Source organism: Cavia porcellus, unplaced genomic scaffold (assembly GCF_034190915.1).
Source record: "Cavia porcellus strain 051 isolate PalLab524CR breed Dunkin Hartley unplaced genomic scaffold, mCavPor4.1 scaffold_2, whole genome shotgun sequence".
NCBI lineage: Eukaryota > Metazoa > Chordata > Mammalia > Rodentia > Caviidae > Cavia > Cavia porcellus.
The window spans coordinates 38,403,616-38,419,849 of NW_026947485.1; the positions used below are offsets into that span (position 1 = coordinate 38,403,616).

General features: G+C 36.9%; 1 protein-coding gene across 1 annotated transcript; it reads right to left on the reverse strand.

Moving 5' to 3' along the window:
* Positions 1–575: 575 nt before the first annotated feature.
* Positions 576–15,778, reverse strand: Ssmem1 (serine rich single-pass membrane protein 1). The gene is made up of 3 exons (XM_003475062.2): positions 15,520–15,778; positions 3,451–3,505; positions 576–1,328 (listed from the first exon to the last, which is right to left on the reverse strand). The coding sequence occupies exons 1-3, from the start codon at positions 15,700–15,702 to the stop codon at positions 832–834; spliced, it is 735 nt and encodes a 244-aa protein (XP_003475110.1). The 5' UTR covers positions 15,703–15,778; the 3' UTR covers positions 576–831.
* Positions 15,779–16,234: the final 456 nt, after the last annotated feature.

Consider the following 16,234-nt stretch of genomic DNA (forward strand, 5'->3'; position numbering starts at 1 on the left):
ATCTACTTTCTCATCTCCCACTTTTGATACCAAAGTCTTTGACCCACCTTTAGCATGAATCCTGTTAGTCAGTTTTACAAGAATTTATTTCAATACTGAGGTCTCCTTTAGTAACTTTCCATCCACTGACACTCCCCTTTTCATCCACCTCTTTGGCTATGAATCTCTACTTGTTTTTGTTATATTAGGAGTTGAACTCAATTTATCTCCCCTATTAATCTGTAGTACCATAGTCTTGAATAAAGGCTTCTTTACCGTTTTAACAAATATTTAAAAATCTTATTCTTTAGCATTTTCCATGCCCTAGACAGAACTGTGGAAAGTCTATGGTCCAGCTGCCCTACTGGATCATGCTGCTCAAATCCCTCCTCAATAGCCCCAAGTGGACACACATAGCAACAGAGCTCTTGCAGAATCACCTGAAATTATAAATCGAGTTCATTCAGTCAGTCAAATAAGCAAATTGTACAGATAAATGTAAATGATCTCTTAACATAAAGGTGTTTTCAAGCACCTTTCTCACTGTATTACAGACATAAACAAAATACATACACTCAAAGACTGAAATAGCTGTCTTGTATTCTTTTGAATTAAAAGAAAATCATAATGGATAAGAGCTTCCAGTTTTCCGTTGGTGCCATGCACATATTTGCTAGCCTCTTTTGGAACAAAGAATTGTCTGAAATTTTACCTCTTGGGTTCCAAGTATGGTTTTGTTGTTAGTAGAGAAATTTTATTGTAAAAGTCTCCTCACCAAGGGCTCTGGTGATTTTTTCACATTTTATTCAGCTCTTCCATTTGGCTTCAGGTAAGGCAAAGGCTTGACAAAATTCAAATTTTACTGAACTTTGTGTTGATCTCAGGTGTGGAAATTTCCTCTTGAGTATTTTTCTTTGTGGGCACAATTTCTGAAGCCCTTTGTAGGAAATGACGTGTTAACCATTCATTGGTTCTAATGGCTTTGCAGTGGAGGCAGGGCTTTTCTCGAATTTGGGGACTTCCCGGATTCTGGTGCCTCTGAGCAGCTTTTCTCCTCTGAATGTTGCCTAATGAGGGGTGGTGTTCACTTTCACTCTCCTTCCATGAAGAGGCTCCTGAGTTAGATTCTTCACTGTCACACTCCGTGGTTTCACTATCTTGTGGAACCGGATTCACCTTGTCGACTTCAAAGTGGCGCGAGACTCGTCTTTGCTCAAGATAGGCACTGACCAAAGCGACTTCTGAATCAGTGATGGGGAAAAGTTGATTCTGCTTTGGTTTCTTCATCATTTGTGAAGAGTCCCAGCAACCACCTTTGCTTTGCTGTTCATAGGAATTTTCTTTGATTGCTAACCAACAAAGCAAATCAACAAGTTAGGGTCACTATTGATGCTAGAACTACACACCACATATGAAGGCTATAACATGAGTGGGCTCACGTTTACTGATTAGCTGTCAAGTCCCTACTCTTCTCCAGTCATTTGCAGACACCAGCCACTGACTACTTTTCTGGTATCAGACCCCAGTCTCCTAAAGGCCAGAAGGATCAGAAGGTCAGAGAGATCAGATACATGCTTGACATACCATTTGTTTGTTTGGTTGTTTGGTCCGTTGGTTATGCGTCTGTGTGTGTGCATGTGTGTGTATTCTGTTAAGACAGGGTCTCTCTGTGTAGCTCAGGATGGCTTCAAACTTATAGTGATCTTCTTATCTGAGCCTTCTGAGTGCTAGGATTATAGGTGTGTGTCACCATACCCAATTTAAATTCTGAAATTTTTGACACAAATATAAAATCAGAGAAATACTTCCAAACTTTTCCAAAGATAAGACTTTTTTATCTTTGTCTTGAGATCTCCAAGATTCAAGTGCATCTATGAATATGATTTGCACAGCAAAAACCAAGAAGGATTTTTTTTTTTTCTTTAAGCAATGATGTACTGCAGTTGGCTTGGACAAGTTCATAAAAGCTGATCAATTTTCAGAAATTCCATGAGATGTTTAAAACAGTCAAAACTAAAATTTAGCCATGCATGATGGCGTATGCCTATAAGGAGGCTGAAGAAGGAGTATCGTTAAGAGTTTGAGGCCAACCTGGGCTACACAGTGAGTTCAGGCCAGCCTGAACTACATAGTGAGAACCTGTCTCAAAAAAACAAACCTGAACTTCATCGTAAGACCCTGTCTCAAAAAAAATTTTTTTTGTTTTACTCTGATACAAAGGATGTATAGAGTTTATAAGTAATAGGGGCTGGGGATTTAGCTCGGTAGCATAAGCACCTGCCTTGCAATTGTGCAGTAGTCTTGTGATGAAGTTTAGGCTGGACTTGCACTCACAGCCCAGACTTACCTCAAATTTGTGGCAATCTTTTAGCCTCATCCTCCTGCATGCTAAGTTTAAAGGAAAGTGCCACTACACTCAGTTCATACATCAGTAATTTTTTAAAAGAAATACATGTATATACACAAATAATTTGAAAAGTCATTTGTTAAATGTTCACCAGCACACTGCTCCTTTAAGTTATTTAAAAAGATGTCAAGTCATACATGTATGTCCATGTTTACAGCAGCATAACTCATTAATAGCTAAATCAAAGACATGGCCCACAGGTCTATTAACAGATGAAAGAATAAAGAAAATGTGGTATACGCATATGATGGGGTACTACTCTGCTGTGAAGATGGATAAATTTGAGTCATTTGTAGAAAAATGACTATAACTTGAGACTACAATGTTAAATGAAATAAATCAAATACACAATTAAATATCTCATGGTTTCCCTTTTATGAGAAACTTGGCGTATAAAAATTAAAGAGGGAAATAAAAGACAGGTAATATGAAAACGGATCTTTTGCAAATGGGAAGGGAACAAAGAGACACAGGGGTGAGCATAAAATATTAAGATCGTACCAACTCCCCAAAAGGAATGCAATCATTATGAACTGTAAGAATATACTAATAAAAGTAAAAATTAAAAAACCACATGTCAAAACAAAAAAGATATTATGCAGTTCATTTTTTTTTTTTTTTTTTTTTTTTGTCTTTTTAAGACAGGGTCTTGCTATGCAGTTCAGGCTGGCCTTGACCTCACTTTGTAGCCCAGGCTGGTCTCGAACTCGCAACAATCCTCCTGCCTCAGCCTCCTGAGTGCTGGGATTACAGGCTTGAGCCACCACACCCTGCTCCAATGCAGTTCAGTTTCTATAATAGCTTCAATGATGAAAACATGCGGCGGGAGAATGTGGGAGAGAGGCAGGTGAGCCTGGGCTCTACCTAGCGGTAACACACAGTTTCTGGGCTCTGCTGAAGCAGCTCCCTTCTGCGCTAGGCAAGAGAGATACAAGGGCTCAGGCTGGGCCTTGCCTGCTGGGCAGAGACCTGTGGCACTGCCTGTTTCCCCTCCAGCTGCTTGCTGTCCACGCTCAGCCATCTTTCCCGGGTCAAAGCCCCACACAGCGTGACCCGGCTCTCACCTTTGCTTTCTCCTGCGCTCGTCCCACTCTCTTCATCCTGTTTATTCTTAGACATCTGTTTCAGAAATATCAATTAGTAAGCATGGCCGTGGGTGGCTGTTTTTCACTAATACTTACTTGTTAAGGAACACTATTGCTCAAGGGCCTTTGCTAATGGACTAATTGAAACATTCAGCACTCTTATAAATAAGTACTTATTGAAGTCCTATGTGACCCAGATCCTGATTCATCTGTCTGTTTAGAAGATCACACTCTGACAGCAGAATCTCTCCAAACTCTTGAACCAAGCAAAATGGCACAAAGGCATGAGGGGAAATACTGATGTGGAGCTATAGGCTATAAAGTTTTCCCTCATCCATTTATAATTCAGAGAATTTTTATTTAAAAATGGATTTGAGCTAAGTATGGCTGCACACACCTATTATCGCAGGACTCTGGGAGGCTGAAGCATGAAGACTGCAAGTTTGAATCCGGTAAGAACAATTTAACAACTTAGAGAGACACTGTCACAAAATAAAAAATAAGAAGGGTCTGGGAATGTGGCTCAGTGTAAAGGCACTGAGTTTGGTTTCTACTACCACAAAAATAACAATAATAATAATAATAGAGAAAAAATAAAAAAGAGGTGACAGTAATCACATTAGTTTACAAAAAATTGTAAGACCATTTTATCAGGCCATGTTATTGATGGTTCTTTAAATGAGGTGTCTGATATGGGACATTTACATATACAGAGCTCTTTACTTGAATTGATGAACTCACTATCACCTTATTCTTTCAAATATTTTCCTCCAAATGCTACCATATTATATTATCTGTGAATATAGAAATCAGAAGAAATAGATTTCTTTGAATAGTTTCAATGCTAAATATTCTTCCCAGGTTTCCATTAGTATATTTGTCCCATTTTAAAAATTAATGTCCCAATTTTTGATGAAAATTATTGTACCAAAAGATACAAATATAAACAAATATTTCAGAGTGTATCAAAAATTTAGAATTGTTAAGTAACACTTTGGATCTATAATTCTTTCTCAAGGAATCTGTCATTAGGAAGTGATACCCACACACACACAGAGAAAGTTTGTACACAGAAATATTCATAGCAGTATAATTAAAATGATACAAACCTAAACTTAAAATGGACAGTATTTAAAGTTTAAAAGGACATAAGATATAACTATAAAATTATTTCATATAAGATGCAACTATAAAATTATAATGTAAGAAACTATGTTTAAATATTAGGCTAAAAATCAAGATTCAAATTTGTATATAACAGTATGATTGTGAGTTAGCTAAAAATATGAAAATAAAACTTCAAGGAACACATGTATACAAATGGTAAAATGGTTGGCTTTATATTGTAAAACAGCGACTTTTCCTCCTGCTTATTTCAAATCATCTACAATTAGGAAAAAATAAATTTATGTAGGAAGTCAAATTTCCTTTGGGTTGAAAAGTACCATACTTGGATATTTGTAACAGTAATCTAAGATCCTTGGCCTATTGCTTTGGTTGTGTCTCTAATGAGAGACCATTTTACTTTTTGGATTATAATAACCATTTTCTGAAAATCTTGAGATTGAAGTCCTCTTTTAAAGTATCATTTTTGGGATGTTGTTGTTTTGTTTTCTTTTGTTTTTTTATCGTGGTGGTTGTTGTTTGAGACTGGCTCTCTCTATGCAGTTCAGGCTGGCTTTGAACTCACTATGTGGCCCTGAACACATGATGATCCTTCTGCCTCAGCCTCCCGGGTCCAGGAGGATTGCTGTGAGTTTGAAGCCCACCTAAATCACAGATTGAGACCCTGATACAAAAACAAAAAAGGTATCTTTTTTTGCTCCTCATCTCAAAAAATACCATTTCGTAAAAATGTTTTGGGAGGGGCTGGGGATTTAGCTCAGCGGCATAAGCACCTGCCTTGAGAGCAGGCAGTCGTGAGTTCGATCCCCAGTACCGATTAAAAGGAAAAAGACAAAAAAAAATGTTTTGGGAAAGGGGAGCACCAAATGGCAGATTGGTAAGCAGCAGAGAAAATGCCTCTCTGAAAGTTGCCATCCAGACACTGGAATGTAGCAATATGAGGAAGTCAAGGGGTGGAAAGTAGGTCCCCTGGACCCAGGAAGGATATGAAGTACAAATTGAAGCTGCCCATGGAGAAAGCAAAGAGAGACACTCCAACAAAGAAGGAGACAGCCAGCAGCTCCTTCTCCCTGAGACAGAATCACTGCGTGAGAGGAGCAGTTCAAACTTGCAGACACACTGTGATGGTGACAGTGACAGCTGGTAACCCTGGAGGCCTCCACAGAGAGATGTGACAGTGCAGGGGAGCCGCAGATGTGAAAGGCTGCATTGGCCGGCAATGAATGCCGATAGCTCAGTCCTCCCGTAAGAGAAAGCAATGGCTGAGAGCCATGCAGGAGAGGGGCTGACTGAGTTCACAGCTCAGAGCAACTGCAGGCTCTATGGAGTGGCTCACAGCTGGGCTCAAGCCCATAGAAGCTGTGCAAGCAACTGCAGGCCAAATGGTTTCAACCTGAAAGTGCAGGTTCGCCAAAATTATCCACTACTCCACCAAAAAGCTACTGCTGGCAAGGATCAGGACTCTGTCTCCACATTGTTGTCTACCAGTGACAACAGAGACAAATCTGGAAGTGGATTTTTTTCTTTCCTTTTTTTTATTCTTTCTTTTTGTTTTTTGTTGCAGTAGTGATTTTATTTTTGTTTTTTGCTTTTTTTTCTGCTTCATTGTTTGATTTTTTTTTCTTTTTGTGACAAGGTTTCACTATGCAGTTCAGGTTTGTCTTGATCTCACTTTGTAGCCCACACTGACCTCAAACTCAGAGCAATCCTTCTGCCTCAACCTTTTGAATACTAGGATCACAGATTTGTACCACCCTGCAGAGCTTCTCATTGTTTCATCCTGTTTTTTATAAGAGTTTAAACACGGTTTCTTGTCTTTCTGTGGTGGTGATTTTGTTCAGTTCTTTTTATTTCCTTCTCTCTCTCCAGTCTTCTGCACCAGTCTCCCAGAGTTAATGTGATCCCTCTTTGTTCCTCCTACCTTACTTTTCATCCCTACCTTTTCTTCCACTTCTATATTTTCTCCTTAACCCATTTTAAATTTTAACCCCTAAGAGCAAAATTGACATATTAAGGATTTGAGTATTGCATATAATTTTCTTGTTTATTTTAGATTTTGTTATATAACCACATGTCTAGTTCATGCAATTAAAAGTAGCAAATTAAAGTTTGCTCAGTTTGCCATTTTTTAGGCTGTGCTTGATGCTAATGTCACGATGGCCAAGAGTGACATAGTTGTTCTAAACAGCTGTTCTTCCTGGTACTTCATGACTACGATTGACTAAGGATCACAGAAAATACTGTAGCACAGTGCCAAAGACCTGAGGACTGGGCCAAACAAACAGCAACTTCACATTTCCAACAAATTGAAGAGGTAGGATCTTCCAACAAACTCAAAACCAAAAACACCACCTACACCTGGAAGATACATTGGAGAAGTAGTCATTACCTAAGGGTTCTAAATGCTAAGCAGCCCACCATATGCAATTTACAAGCATCACTCCAGGAATTAAACTGAAAAAAAGAAAAGCAAAGGACAATGAGATGTAACCCCTGACATCCAGTTCACAAAAGGCAAACAAAACTACGGGGGATTGAAGTGGAACAATCCAAAAACCTCCCATCTGGCCTTTCAAAAGTGGTAACAACAAAGCAATTGAATGAGTCTTTGGAAAAAATAAAATCAGAAATAATTTCTCAAATAACTACAAAGATAGTATCTACAATGAAGATCATGCTTAGTGACTCTAGAGTAGATACAGACAAAAAAAATAGATGAACTCAAGAAAATTATGGAAGCCATGAATGCTCAGCATGGGAAAGAAATGGAATCCATAAGACAGATGCAAGCAGATATCAAGGACAATAAAGATTCCATTGAAAGTATTCACAGCAGATGAGGCCAATGTGAGTATAGGATCTCAGATATAAAAGAGAGGCTTGCAGTTAGGGATCATAAAAAGAAAGATTTCTTAAAAATAGCAAAGGACCATGAGAAATTAATCCAGCAGTTGCTAGATGGGGCAAAGAAAAATAATTTAAGACTAATTGGAGTCAATGAACAAGCAGGAGATAGACAAACAATATAAAAAAATTGTTCACAGATGTCATGGCAGAAAACTTTCCTGGTAGAGAAAATGAATTTAACATACAGATAAGTGGGGCTGGGGATTTAGTTCAGCGGCATAAGCGCCTGCCTTGCAAGCAGGCAGTTGTGAGTTCGATCCCCGGTACCAATAAAAAGGAAAAAGACAAAAAAAATACAGATAAGTGAGGCATATACCGGTAACTCCAAGTAGCCACAATCAAAAAAAAAATCTACACCCAGGCATATCATAGTCAAGATTCCAGAAATTCAACACAAGAAAAAAATCCCAAAAGCTATTAGGGAAAAGAAACAAATCACCTATAAAGGAAAATCCAACAGAATCACAGCTGAATTCTCAGCACAAACCCTGAAGTCAAGGAGAGCTGGGAGTGAAATATTTCAAGTTTTAAAGGAAAACAAACCTTCAACTCAGACTGATGTACTTCACAAAACTATTTTTCAAAACATATGGAGATACAAGATATTATCATGATCAAGAACATCCATGGAAATGTATGACCACCAAACCAGCACTTCAAAATGTTTTCAAGGGCATTCTAGAAAGAGATAACAAGGACTATAACTCCATGAACCCCAAAAGAAAGAACCCACCAGGAAAGGCCAGCAAGTAAACAGAGGAAGGAGGAAAAACGGGGAGCCAACAATAGGAAAATAACATGAAAAGGTAACTCAATGCATATCAGTTATAACCATCAATGTTAATGGTCTCAGTTCACCAGTCAAAAGACAGACTGATAGAATGGATCAAAAAGCAAGATCTAACAACATATTGCATACAAGAAACATACTTCATTCAAAAAGAAATTCAGAGGCAAAAGAAATTCAAAGTCAAAGGATGGAAAACAATGCTCCATGAGTCAGGACCCAGAAAAAAGCAGGCTAGCTATTCTATTTACAGACAAAGTGAATTTCAAGCCAAGAATGATTAAGAGAGATAAAGAAGGTCAGTACATCCTTATAAAGGGAACAATTCAAGAGGAAGAGATAACAATCATAAATATATATGCAACAAATACCAGTGCACCTATCTGTATAAGACAACTATTTTTTTGTCTTTTTGAGACAGGGTCTCACTACTGAGTTCACTTTGTAGCCCAAGCTGGTCTCAAACTTTCTATGGTCCTCCTGCCTCAGCCTCCCAAGTGCTAGGATTATAGGTGTGCACCACTGAACCCAGCCATAAAACAAATATTAACAGACATGGAAAATCAAATAAGGACTAATATAATTGTATTGTGAATCTTTATACTTACTGTCACAAAAAGATCAACTAGACAAAAAAATCTGATGAGGAAATATTAGTACTAAACCAAACATTTGAACAAATGGACTTAATAGATGTCCACAGAGTGTTCCATGCCACAACATTAGAATACACATTCTTCTCAGCTGCACATGGAATGTTCTCCAAAATAGACCACACGCTAGCTCATAGAACATGCTTAAGTAAATGCAAAAGAATTGAAATTATCCCTTATGTTTTATCACACTATAATGCAATGAAATTGAAAATCAATGGCAAAAGAAACCATAAGAATTTCATAGGCCATAGAAGTTAAATAGCACCCTCTTGAATAACCAATGAGTCACAGACGAAATTAAAGAATAAATTAGACAGTTTCTCCAATTAAATGATAATGACAATGGAACATATGGGACACAAGGAAAGCAGTTTTAAAAGGAAAATTTATAGCAGTGAATAGTCATCAGGAAAACAGAAAAAGTGCAAATAAAAAACATAATAGTGAATCTCAAAGTTCTAGAAAAAGAAAAGCAAACTAAGCCAAAAGCTCATAAGAGGGAAGATATTAGAAAGATCAGAGCAAAAATTAAAGCACTTATGGGCTGGGGGTTTAGCTCAGCGGCATAAGCGCCTGCCTTGCAAGCAGGCGGTCGTGAGTTTGATCCCTGGTACCGATAAAAATGAAAAAGACAAAAAAAAAAAATTTAAAGCACTTGGGATCAAGAAAGCAATACAAAGAATCAATGAATTGAAGAGTTGGTTCTTTTAAAGATTAAATAAAATTAACAAACTCTTAGTTCAGTGGCATAGCACTGACCTGGCAAGTGTGAGGTCATGAGTTCGTTCTCTGGTACAAAAAAAAAACTTGTATTACAATAAGTTAAACAATGCAGAAGAAATGGACAGAACTCCTAGATGCATTTGGATTACCAAAGCTGAATCAATAAGATATAAAAATCCTAAAAAAGGGCTGGGGATTTAGCTCAGCGGCATAAGCACCTGCCTTGCAAGCAGGCAGTCATGAGTTCGATCCCCGGTACCGATAAAAAGGAAAAAGACAAAAAAAAAAAAAAATCCTGAAAAAACAAAATCAATGAAATTGAAGATGTAATAAAAAACCTACCAATAAAAAAACTCCAGGTGCTGATGGATTCACTTCTACATTCTATAAGAAATTTAGAGAAACCCTAACAACACTGCTTCTCAAACTGTCTAAGGAAATTGAAAAGGCAGCAATACTTCCAAATTCATTCCTGAAACCAGGTATTAACCCTGATACCAAAACCAGAGAAGGACTCAACTAAGAAAGAGAACTTCAGGCCAATCTTCCTAACGAACATAGATGTAAAAATCCTCAATAGCATACTGTCAAACAGAATGCAGCAAATCATCAAGATTATATACCATGATCAAGTGGGCTTCATCCCAGGGATGCAGAGATGATTCAACATAGACATTTCAATAAATGTAATACACCATCTTAGCACAGCAATGGACAAAAATCGTATGTTCATCTCAATAGATGCAGAAAAAACTTTTGACAAAGTCCAGCATGCATTCATGATTTTAAAAAAAACCTATAGAAAATTGGAATAGGGGCTAGAGATTTAGCTCAGTGACACAAGTGCCTGCCTGATGAGGGCAAGGTCATGAGTTCAATCCCTGGTACCAAAAAAAGAAAAGAAAATTGGAATAGATGGTCTTTATCTCAATAAAAGCCATCTATGAAAAACCAACAGCCAACATCATACTAAATGAACAAAAACTGGAAACTTTCTAAAATCAGGAAGAAGACAGAGTTGTCCACTGTCTCCACTCTTATTCAACATAGTCCTTGAAACTTTAGTCAGGGCAAAAGACAAGAGAAAGAAAAGGAATAATGATAGGAAATAAAGGAGTTAAATTATCATTATTTGCAGATGGCATGATACTTTTCATAGAAGACCTAAAAACTCCATTAAAAACCAGTTAGATTTAATAAGCAAGTTGCAGTAGCATAGCTGGATATAAAGTCAATGCTCAAAAATCAATAGCCTTTTTGTACATGAATAAAAATTCACTGAGAGAGAAATCAGGGAAACAGCACCTTTCACAAAAAATCCAAAAATATGAAATACCTAGGAATCAATCTAATGAAGGATTTAAAAGAGCTTTACATTGAAAACTTCAGTACTCTGAAAAAGGAGATTAAAGAGAATAACAAAATGAAAAAAAAAGAGAAAATAACAAAATGGAAATATATTCCTTGCTCTTGGGTAGGAAAAACCAATATAGTGAAAATATTCATGCTTCCAAAACTGTCATAAAGATTTAATGCAATTTCAATCAAAATTCCAATAGCATATTTCATAGAATTAGAGAAAACAACCCTAAAATTAATCTGGAACCAGAACAGACCTAGAATAACAAAGGCAATTCTGTGCAACAAAGGTAAGACAGAAGGAATCACAATTCCTGGCTTGAAATTATGCTACAAAGCTAATGGCATGGTGAAGGAAAAAAAAAAACCCTGAAGATCAATAGAACAGATAAAAAGATACAGAAGCAACTCCAAACATATTAAGCCCCTTTATTCTGACAAAGGTGTCAAACACATTCACTGGACGAAAGATAGCCTCTTCAATAAACTATGCTGGAAAAACTGGCTCTGCGTATGTCGGAGATTAAAACTGAACCAGTATCTTTCACCATGCACTAAATTCAAATGGACCAAAGATCTAAATATTAAAACAAAAACTTTAAATCTACTGGAAGATGGGTAAAATTCTTGAAGACATTGGTATAGACAGAGATTGTATGAGTAAAACCCTGATCGCAATCGACAGTTGGGATTTCAAATTATTAAAAAGCTTTTGCACAACAAGAGAAACCACCAATAGACATAATGTGAAGAGACAACACACAATGTGAGAAAAAATGTTTGTCAGCTGTTCCTATTACTATCAAGAACATATAAAGAACTAAAAAAAAAAAATCAGACCTCCCAAGTTTAAAGGCCCACTCCAAAAATGGGCATCTGATGTGAATATACACTTCTCAGGTAAAGAAATACAAATAGATAATAAAAATGTGAAAAAATGTTCAAGATCATTGGTCATTTGGGAAATACAAATCAAAACAACACTGAGATTCCACCTCATCCCAAAAGAATGGCTATTATCAAGAAATCAACCAATAACAGATGCAGGAGTGGGTATGGGGGAAAAGGAACCCTTTTCCACTGTTGGTGCAAGTGTAGATTGGTGCAACCACTGTGGAAATCAATGTGGAGATTCCTCGAAAGACTAACATTTGAGGTCCCACTTGACTCAACTAGCCCTGTTCTGGATATCTTCCCAGAAGAATTAAAAACATCTTACCACAGCAATATACAGGCACCCATGTTTATAGCAGCACAATTTGTAATAGCTAGATCTTGAAAACAACCCAAATGCCCATCAATCAAGGAATGGATAAAAAAGATGTGGTCTTTTTATACAGTGGATTACTACTCAGCCATAAACAGGGATAAACTGGAAACTTTTATAGGCAAATGAATGGAATTTGAGACCATATTCATAAGTGAAATAAGCCAGATGAACATGTGTAAACATCATATTGTCTCCCTAGTGTGACAAGCTGAAAGAGTAAATAAGATCCAAAAGGCACAATAGATATCATAAAATGGAAAGAAGCTTCAAAAGGAAAGAGAAACTGGGATGAAGATATGGAGAAAAGAAGGAGAAAGAAAAAAAAAATATATATATATATATGAGAGTTAAGATAGTTATACTACTAATTTCTTAGTTTTTTGAAAAAAAAGAGGTTTGTGCTAATATTGTTTGGACAATTAGATGCCAATATCTTGTATTCTGAGTAGCATAAAGATAATGATATGCAATGTGTTAACCACCATTACCCTTTTATATCTTGTTTTGAAACTTTGTGATTTTTTCTCTTGAAAATAAAATTAAATCTAATTTAATTTTAAAATGTTTTGGGCTCCATAGATAGGAAATTTATAAATCTAACAGTTGTAATTGGTTCTTTCTGCATCATTCAGGAGGGCTTTTATTTCTTTTTGTATATTTTCCTATAATCTCCATATTTTCTCTATGTGTTTTTGTAGTGGAGAGGAAAGGTATTTAAAAACACTTTTTGGGTTTCTATCATTTCCACAGATGTCAAGTCAAAAACTAACCATAAAATAAAAAGAAAGATTTTGCATTAGGCTAAGTGGAATCACATGAAGTGTGGTTACAAAGCCCATTTAATTAGCTGTCTTTGTGTGTAAGTCAGTGAAAAACAGCAGCAATGCCTGACCAAAGGGGTGGGTGGGAAAGGTGGGCCGTGCTCCTCCTCCTACCACCATAGACTCTGTGATCCTACCAAGCCTCTTAACACCTCCCAGTTCAGTTTCCACATATGCAAAATACAGATTTTGGACCAAAAATATAGCGCTAGCAATCTGAAGAAACATTAAACAAATGTATAACCAGAGTATCTATGGTCTCTGCAAGCAAAAGGATAAATGTATCTTCAAAAGTGGCAGGTTCAGAGGAAATCAGCCCACTTCATGTTGGAGGATAATTACCACCACATTTCCATGGTGCTTCTACCATTACTTCAAGGTTTGTAAATAAAGGCTCAGAGTTTGACAGAGAAAATGAAGAGGTTCAAAGGGAAGGAAAAATTCCCTCCTCCTTGACCAGCTCTCTCATATGCTTCTCAGATTTCAAACCTGGGACCCTTCAGAACAAGCAGTGAAAGAGGAAACTCCTAAGATAATTAAGGTTTTAATCAACACTGAATAGATTTAATTCCACATTTCAAACTGTGCTTTGAAGGAAATAAATAACATGACAGGAAATCTAGGTCTATCCCTCCTCCACAACTCTTTCAATAACCGCTCCTGTGACACAGGACAAGTCCCTTAATTTCCTTGGGCCTTATCGACACCACCACCACCCTCACCATCAACAACAAAAGAGTATGAATAATGATATCTTACTTGCCCAGAAAGAAAGCGCTGGGCCACACAGTCTCTGGAAGGCCAGATGCTCAGGGCTTGATGACCCCCAAAGAGCTGATGCAAGCAAAGAAGCAAAATAGCTCAGCCCCCTGAAGTGGTCTTCATGCTAAAACGTCAGTGAATAATTTCAATTTTTCTTTAATTTTTCTAAAGTAACTTTTCTTGCCAGGCCAGACTTCAATATACTCAGGGAGTTTAAGACACATATAAGCTATCACTATTCTAAATCTTTTGGCGAAGTGTTTGTCTTAAGAAGCATTCAGATGAAACTTCTTGGCTAGGAAGTAGGGAGGGGGAGGCTTTGGTGATGATAATGGAACTCATCAGGTAAAGACATAGCCTCTCCTTTCTGTCCAGACTGGTACAATGTTCTGTCTAGCTGACCATTGCTACGTCACACCTTTGGTTATAATACAAAACAATTAATAATCCCCACCCTAGGGTCAAGGATACAGCTCCGCAGCACAGTGCCTGCCTGGCAAGTGTGAGATCATGAGCTTGATTCCTGGTACAAAAAAGAAAGAAAAATGAAAACATAATAATAATCACCATCCTGGTATTAATGGCCAGCAAGTGTTCCATGTCAGCGATGTACGAGCTTCAGTGCTTATAATATGTTGGGGATTGCTATCCTGATAAAATGGACTGTATCATTTCTAAGAGGGTGCCTTTTTCCCACTAATAGATGATCAAGAATGATGATGCCAGGTATGGTGGTGCATGAATGTAATTCTAGCACTTTGAAGGCTGAGACAAGAGGATTACTACAAATTCAAGGTTGGACTAAACATGATAAGATCCTGTCTCAAAAAAAAAAAGAATGGTGACTTTAGTTCTGTTTATTTTAGGTCTGCATCATATTCTGTGCAGAAAAAATGTATGTCCTCATTCTAAAAACCCCAAATCCTAAAATAGATGTCCTTTTGATGATGATAAACTTTAGTAACTTTGATTAGCAATATATGGCTACAAAGGCATTTAGAAGTCCTTAACCAACAGGAAAGCTTATCCCTATATCCTATGGCATATGGACAATTTCCACACAACCCAAATGTCTCAAAATTGCAGAATTTTTATGGTGCAAGCATAAGACAAAAAATTAAGCAATCACTAAAAATGCTACTGATTTACAATATATTATTAAGCTTAAAAGGCAAGTATGAAAATATACACAATATAATGCCAACCATGTAAGAACAAAGATAAAAAAACAGATATACCAGGATAGAGGAGAGGAAAAAGAAGAAGGAGAAAGTAGCAGAGGAAGAAAAAGAAGAGGAAGACAACCTACAAGGACATACTCTAAAAAGTTAACAATGGTTATCTCTGTGATAAAGAATTAGCGTAATTTTAAATTTTCTTCTCCATCCTTTTCAATGTCTCAGATTCCCCTGATAAGACTACATGATTTTTAAAATTAAAAAACAAACTTTTAAAAAGTAGCTTCATTGGATTGGGGATTTAGCTCAGTGGCTCAAGTGCTTGCCTGGTAAGCACAAGGTTGTGAATTTAATCCCCAGTACCAAAAAACAAAAGTTTCATCAAAGTCAAGTGAATGTATTTAATGAAAAAATCTAGTTCACCCTAATATATTATTTAAAATGAAAAAAGATATCCTACCCAGACAGAAGCCCGAGAGATGAACACCAGGACCAATAAAATGACAAAGTACCAAAGCAGGAAGCTCCCTATCGCCCGACAAGAGTCATCCTTCTGGCATTCATGATCTTGAATTGGGTTATAATGACTTAACAGTACAGGAGGAGGATCCACCTCTTGAAATAAGGACAAAAGGTCTCCCATGTTGTCTTCTTGTTTGGAAAAGAAAGCATACTTAAAGATGAAGGGGAGCCATTTCACTCCATAACCTACGACAGCTGCCGTGGCAACCAATTATGACATACACTTAAGCAACTAGTACTGGAACTAATCTCTTGGATTTCTAAGTTTTGGGAAGAGTTCTCCAAATTACTTCTAGAAAATATTATGGTATATTTTCCCCCACGCCTCAATGCTGCTCATCCTGTTTCAATCTTGTTTTTTCTAATAGGGCCTCACACATAATAGACAAGTGCTTTACTACTGAGCTACATTCTCAGGTTTGCTTCAGTCTATTTTTCCCATAAACTGGTATATATTTTATTTTGATGTCTTTAAATCTAAGTACTTAAAGCATAAGTGTGTAAACTTTTGGTTTAAGTGAGTTGTATTAAAGTAAAAAGGAACTGTTTGGGGTTGTATAAAAATATATAACATAGTTAATATATATGTAACAAATTTCTTTTTATTTTAACTTATTAAATTATCTTTAAAAATAAACAAGTCCATAATAATC

What these genes read in the sequence shown, in the direction of transcription:
- Ssmem1 (XM_003475062.2), bottom strand. Translation starts at nt 15,702, where the DNA reads ATGGGAGACCTTTTGTCCTTATTTCAAGAGGTGGATCCTCCTCCTGTA. An exon ending in TCTCTCGGGCTTCTGTCTGG is followed by an intron (nt 3,506 to 15,519) that starts GTAGGATATCTT and finishes TTTCTGAAACAG; the next exon opens with ATGTCTAAGAATAAACAGGA. An exon ending in GAGCGCAGGAGAAAGCAAAG is followed by an intron (nt 1,329 to 3,450) that starts GTGAGAGCCGGG and finishes TTTGTTGGTTAG; the next exon opens with CAATCAAAGAAAATTCCTAT.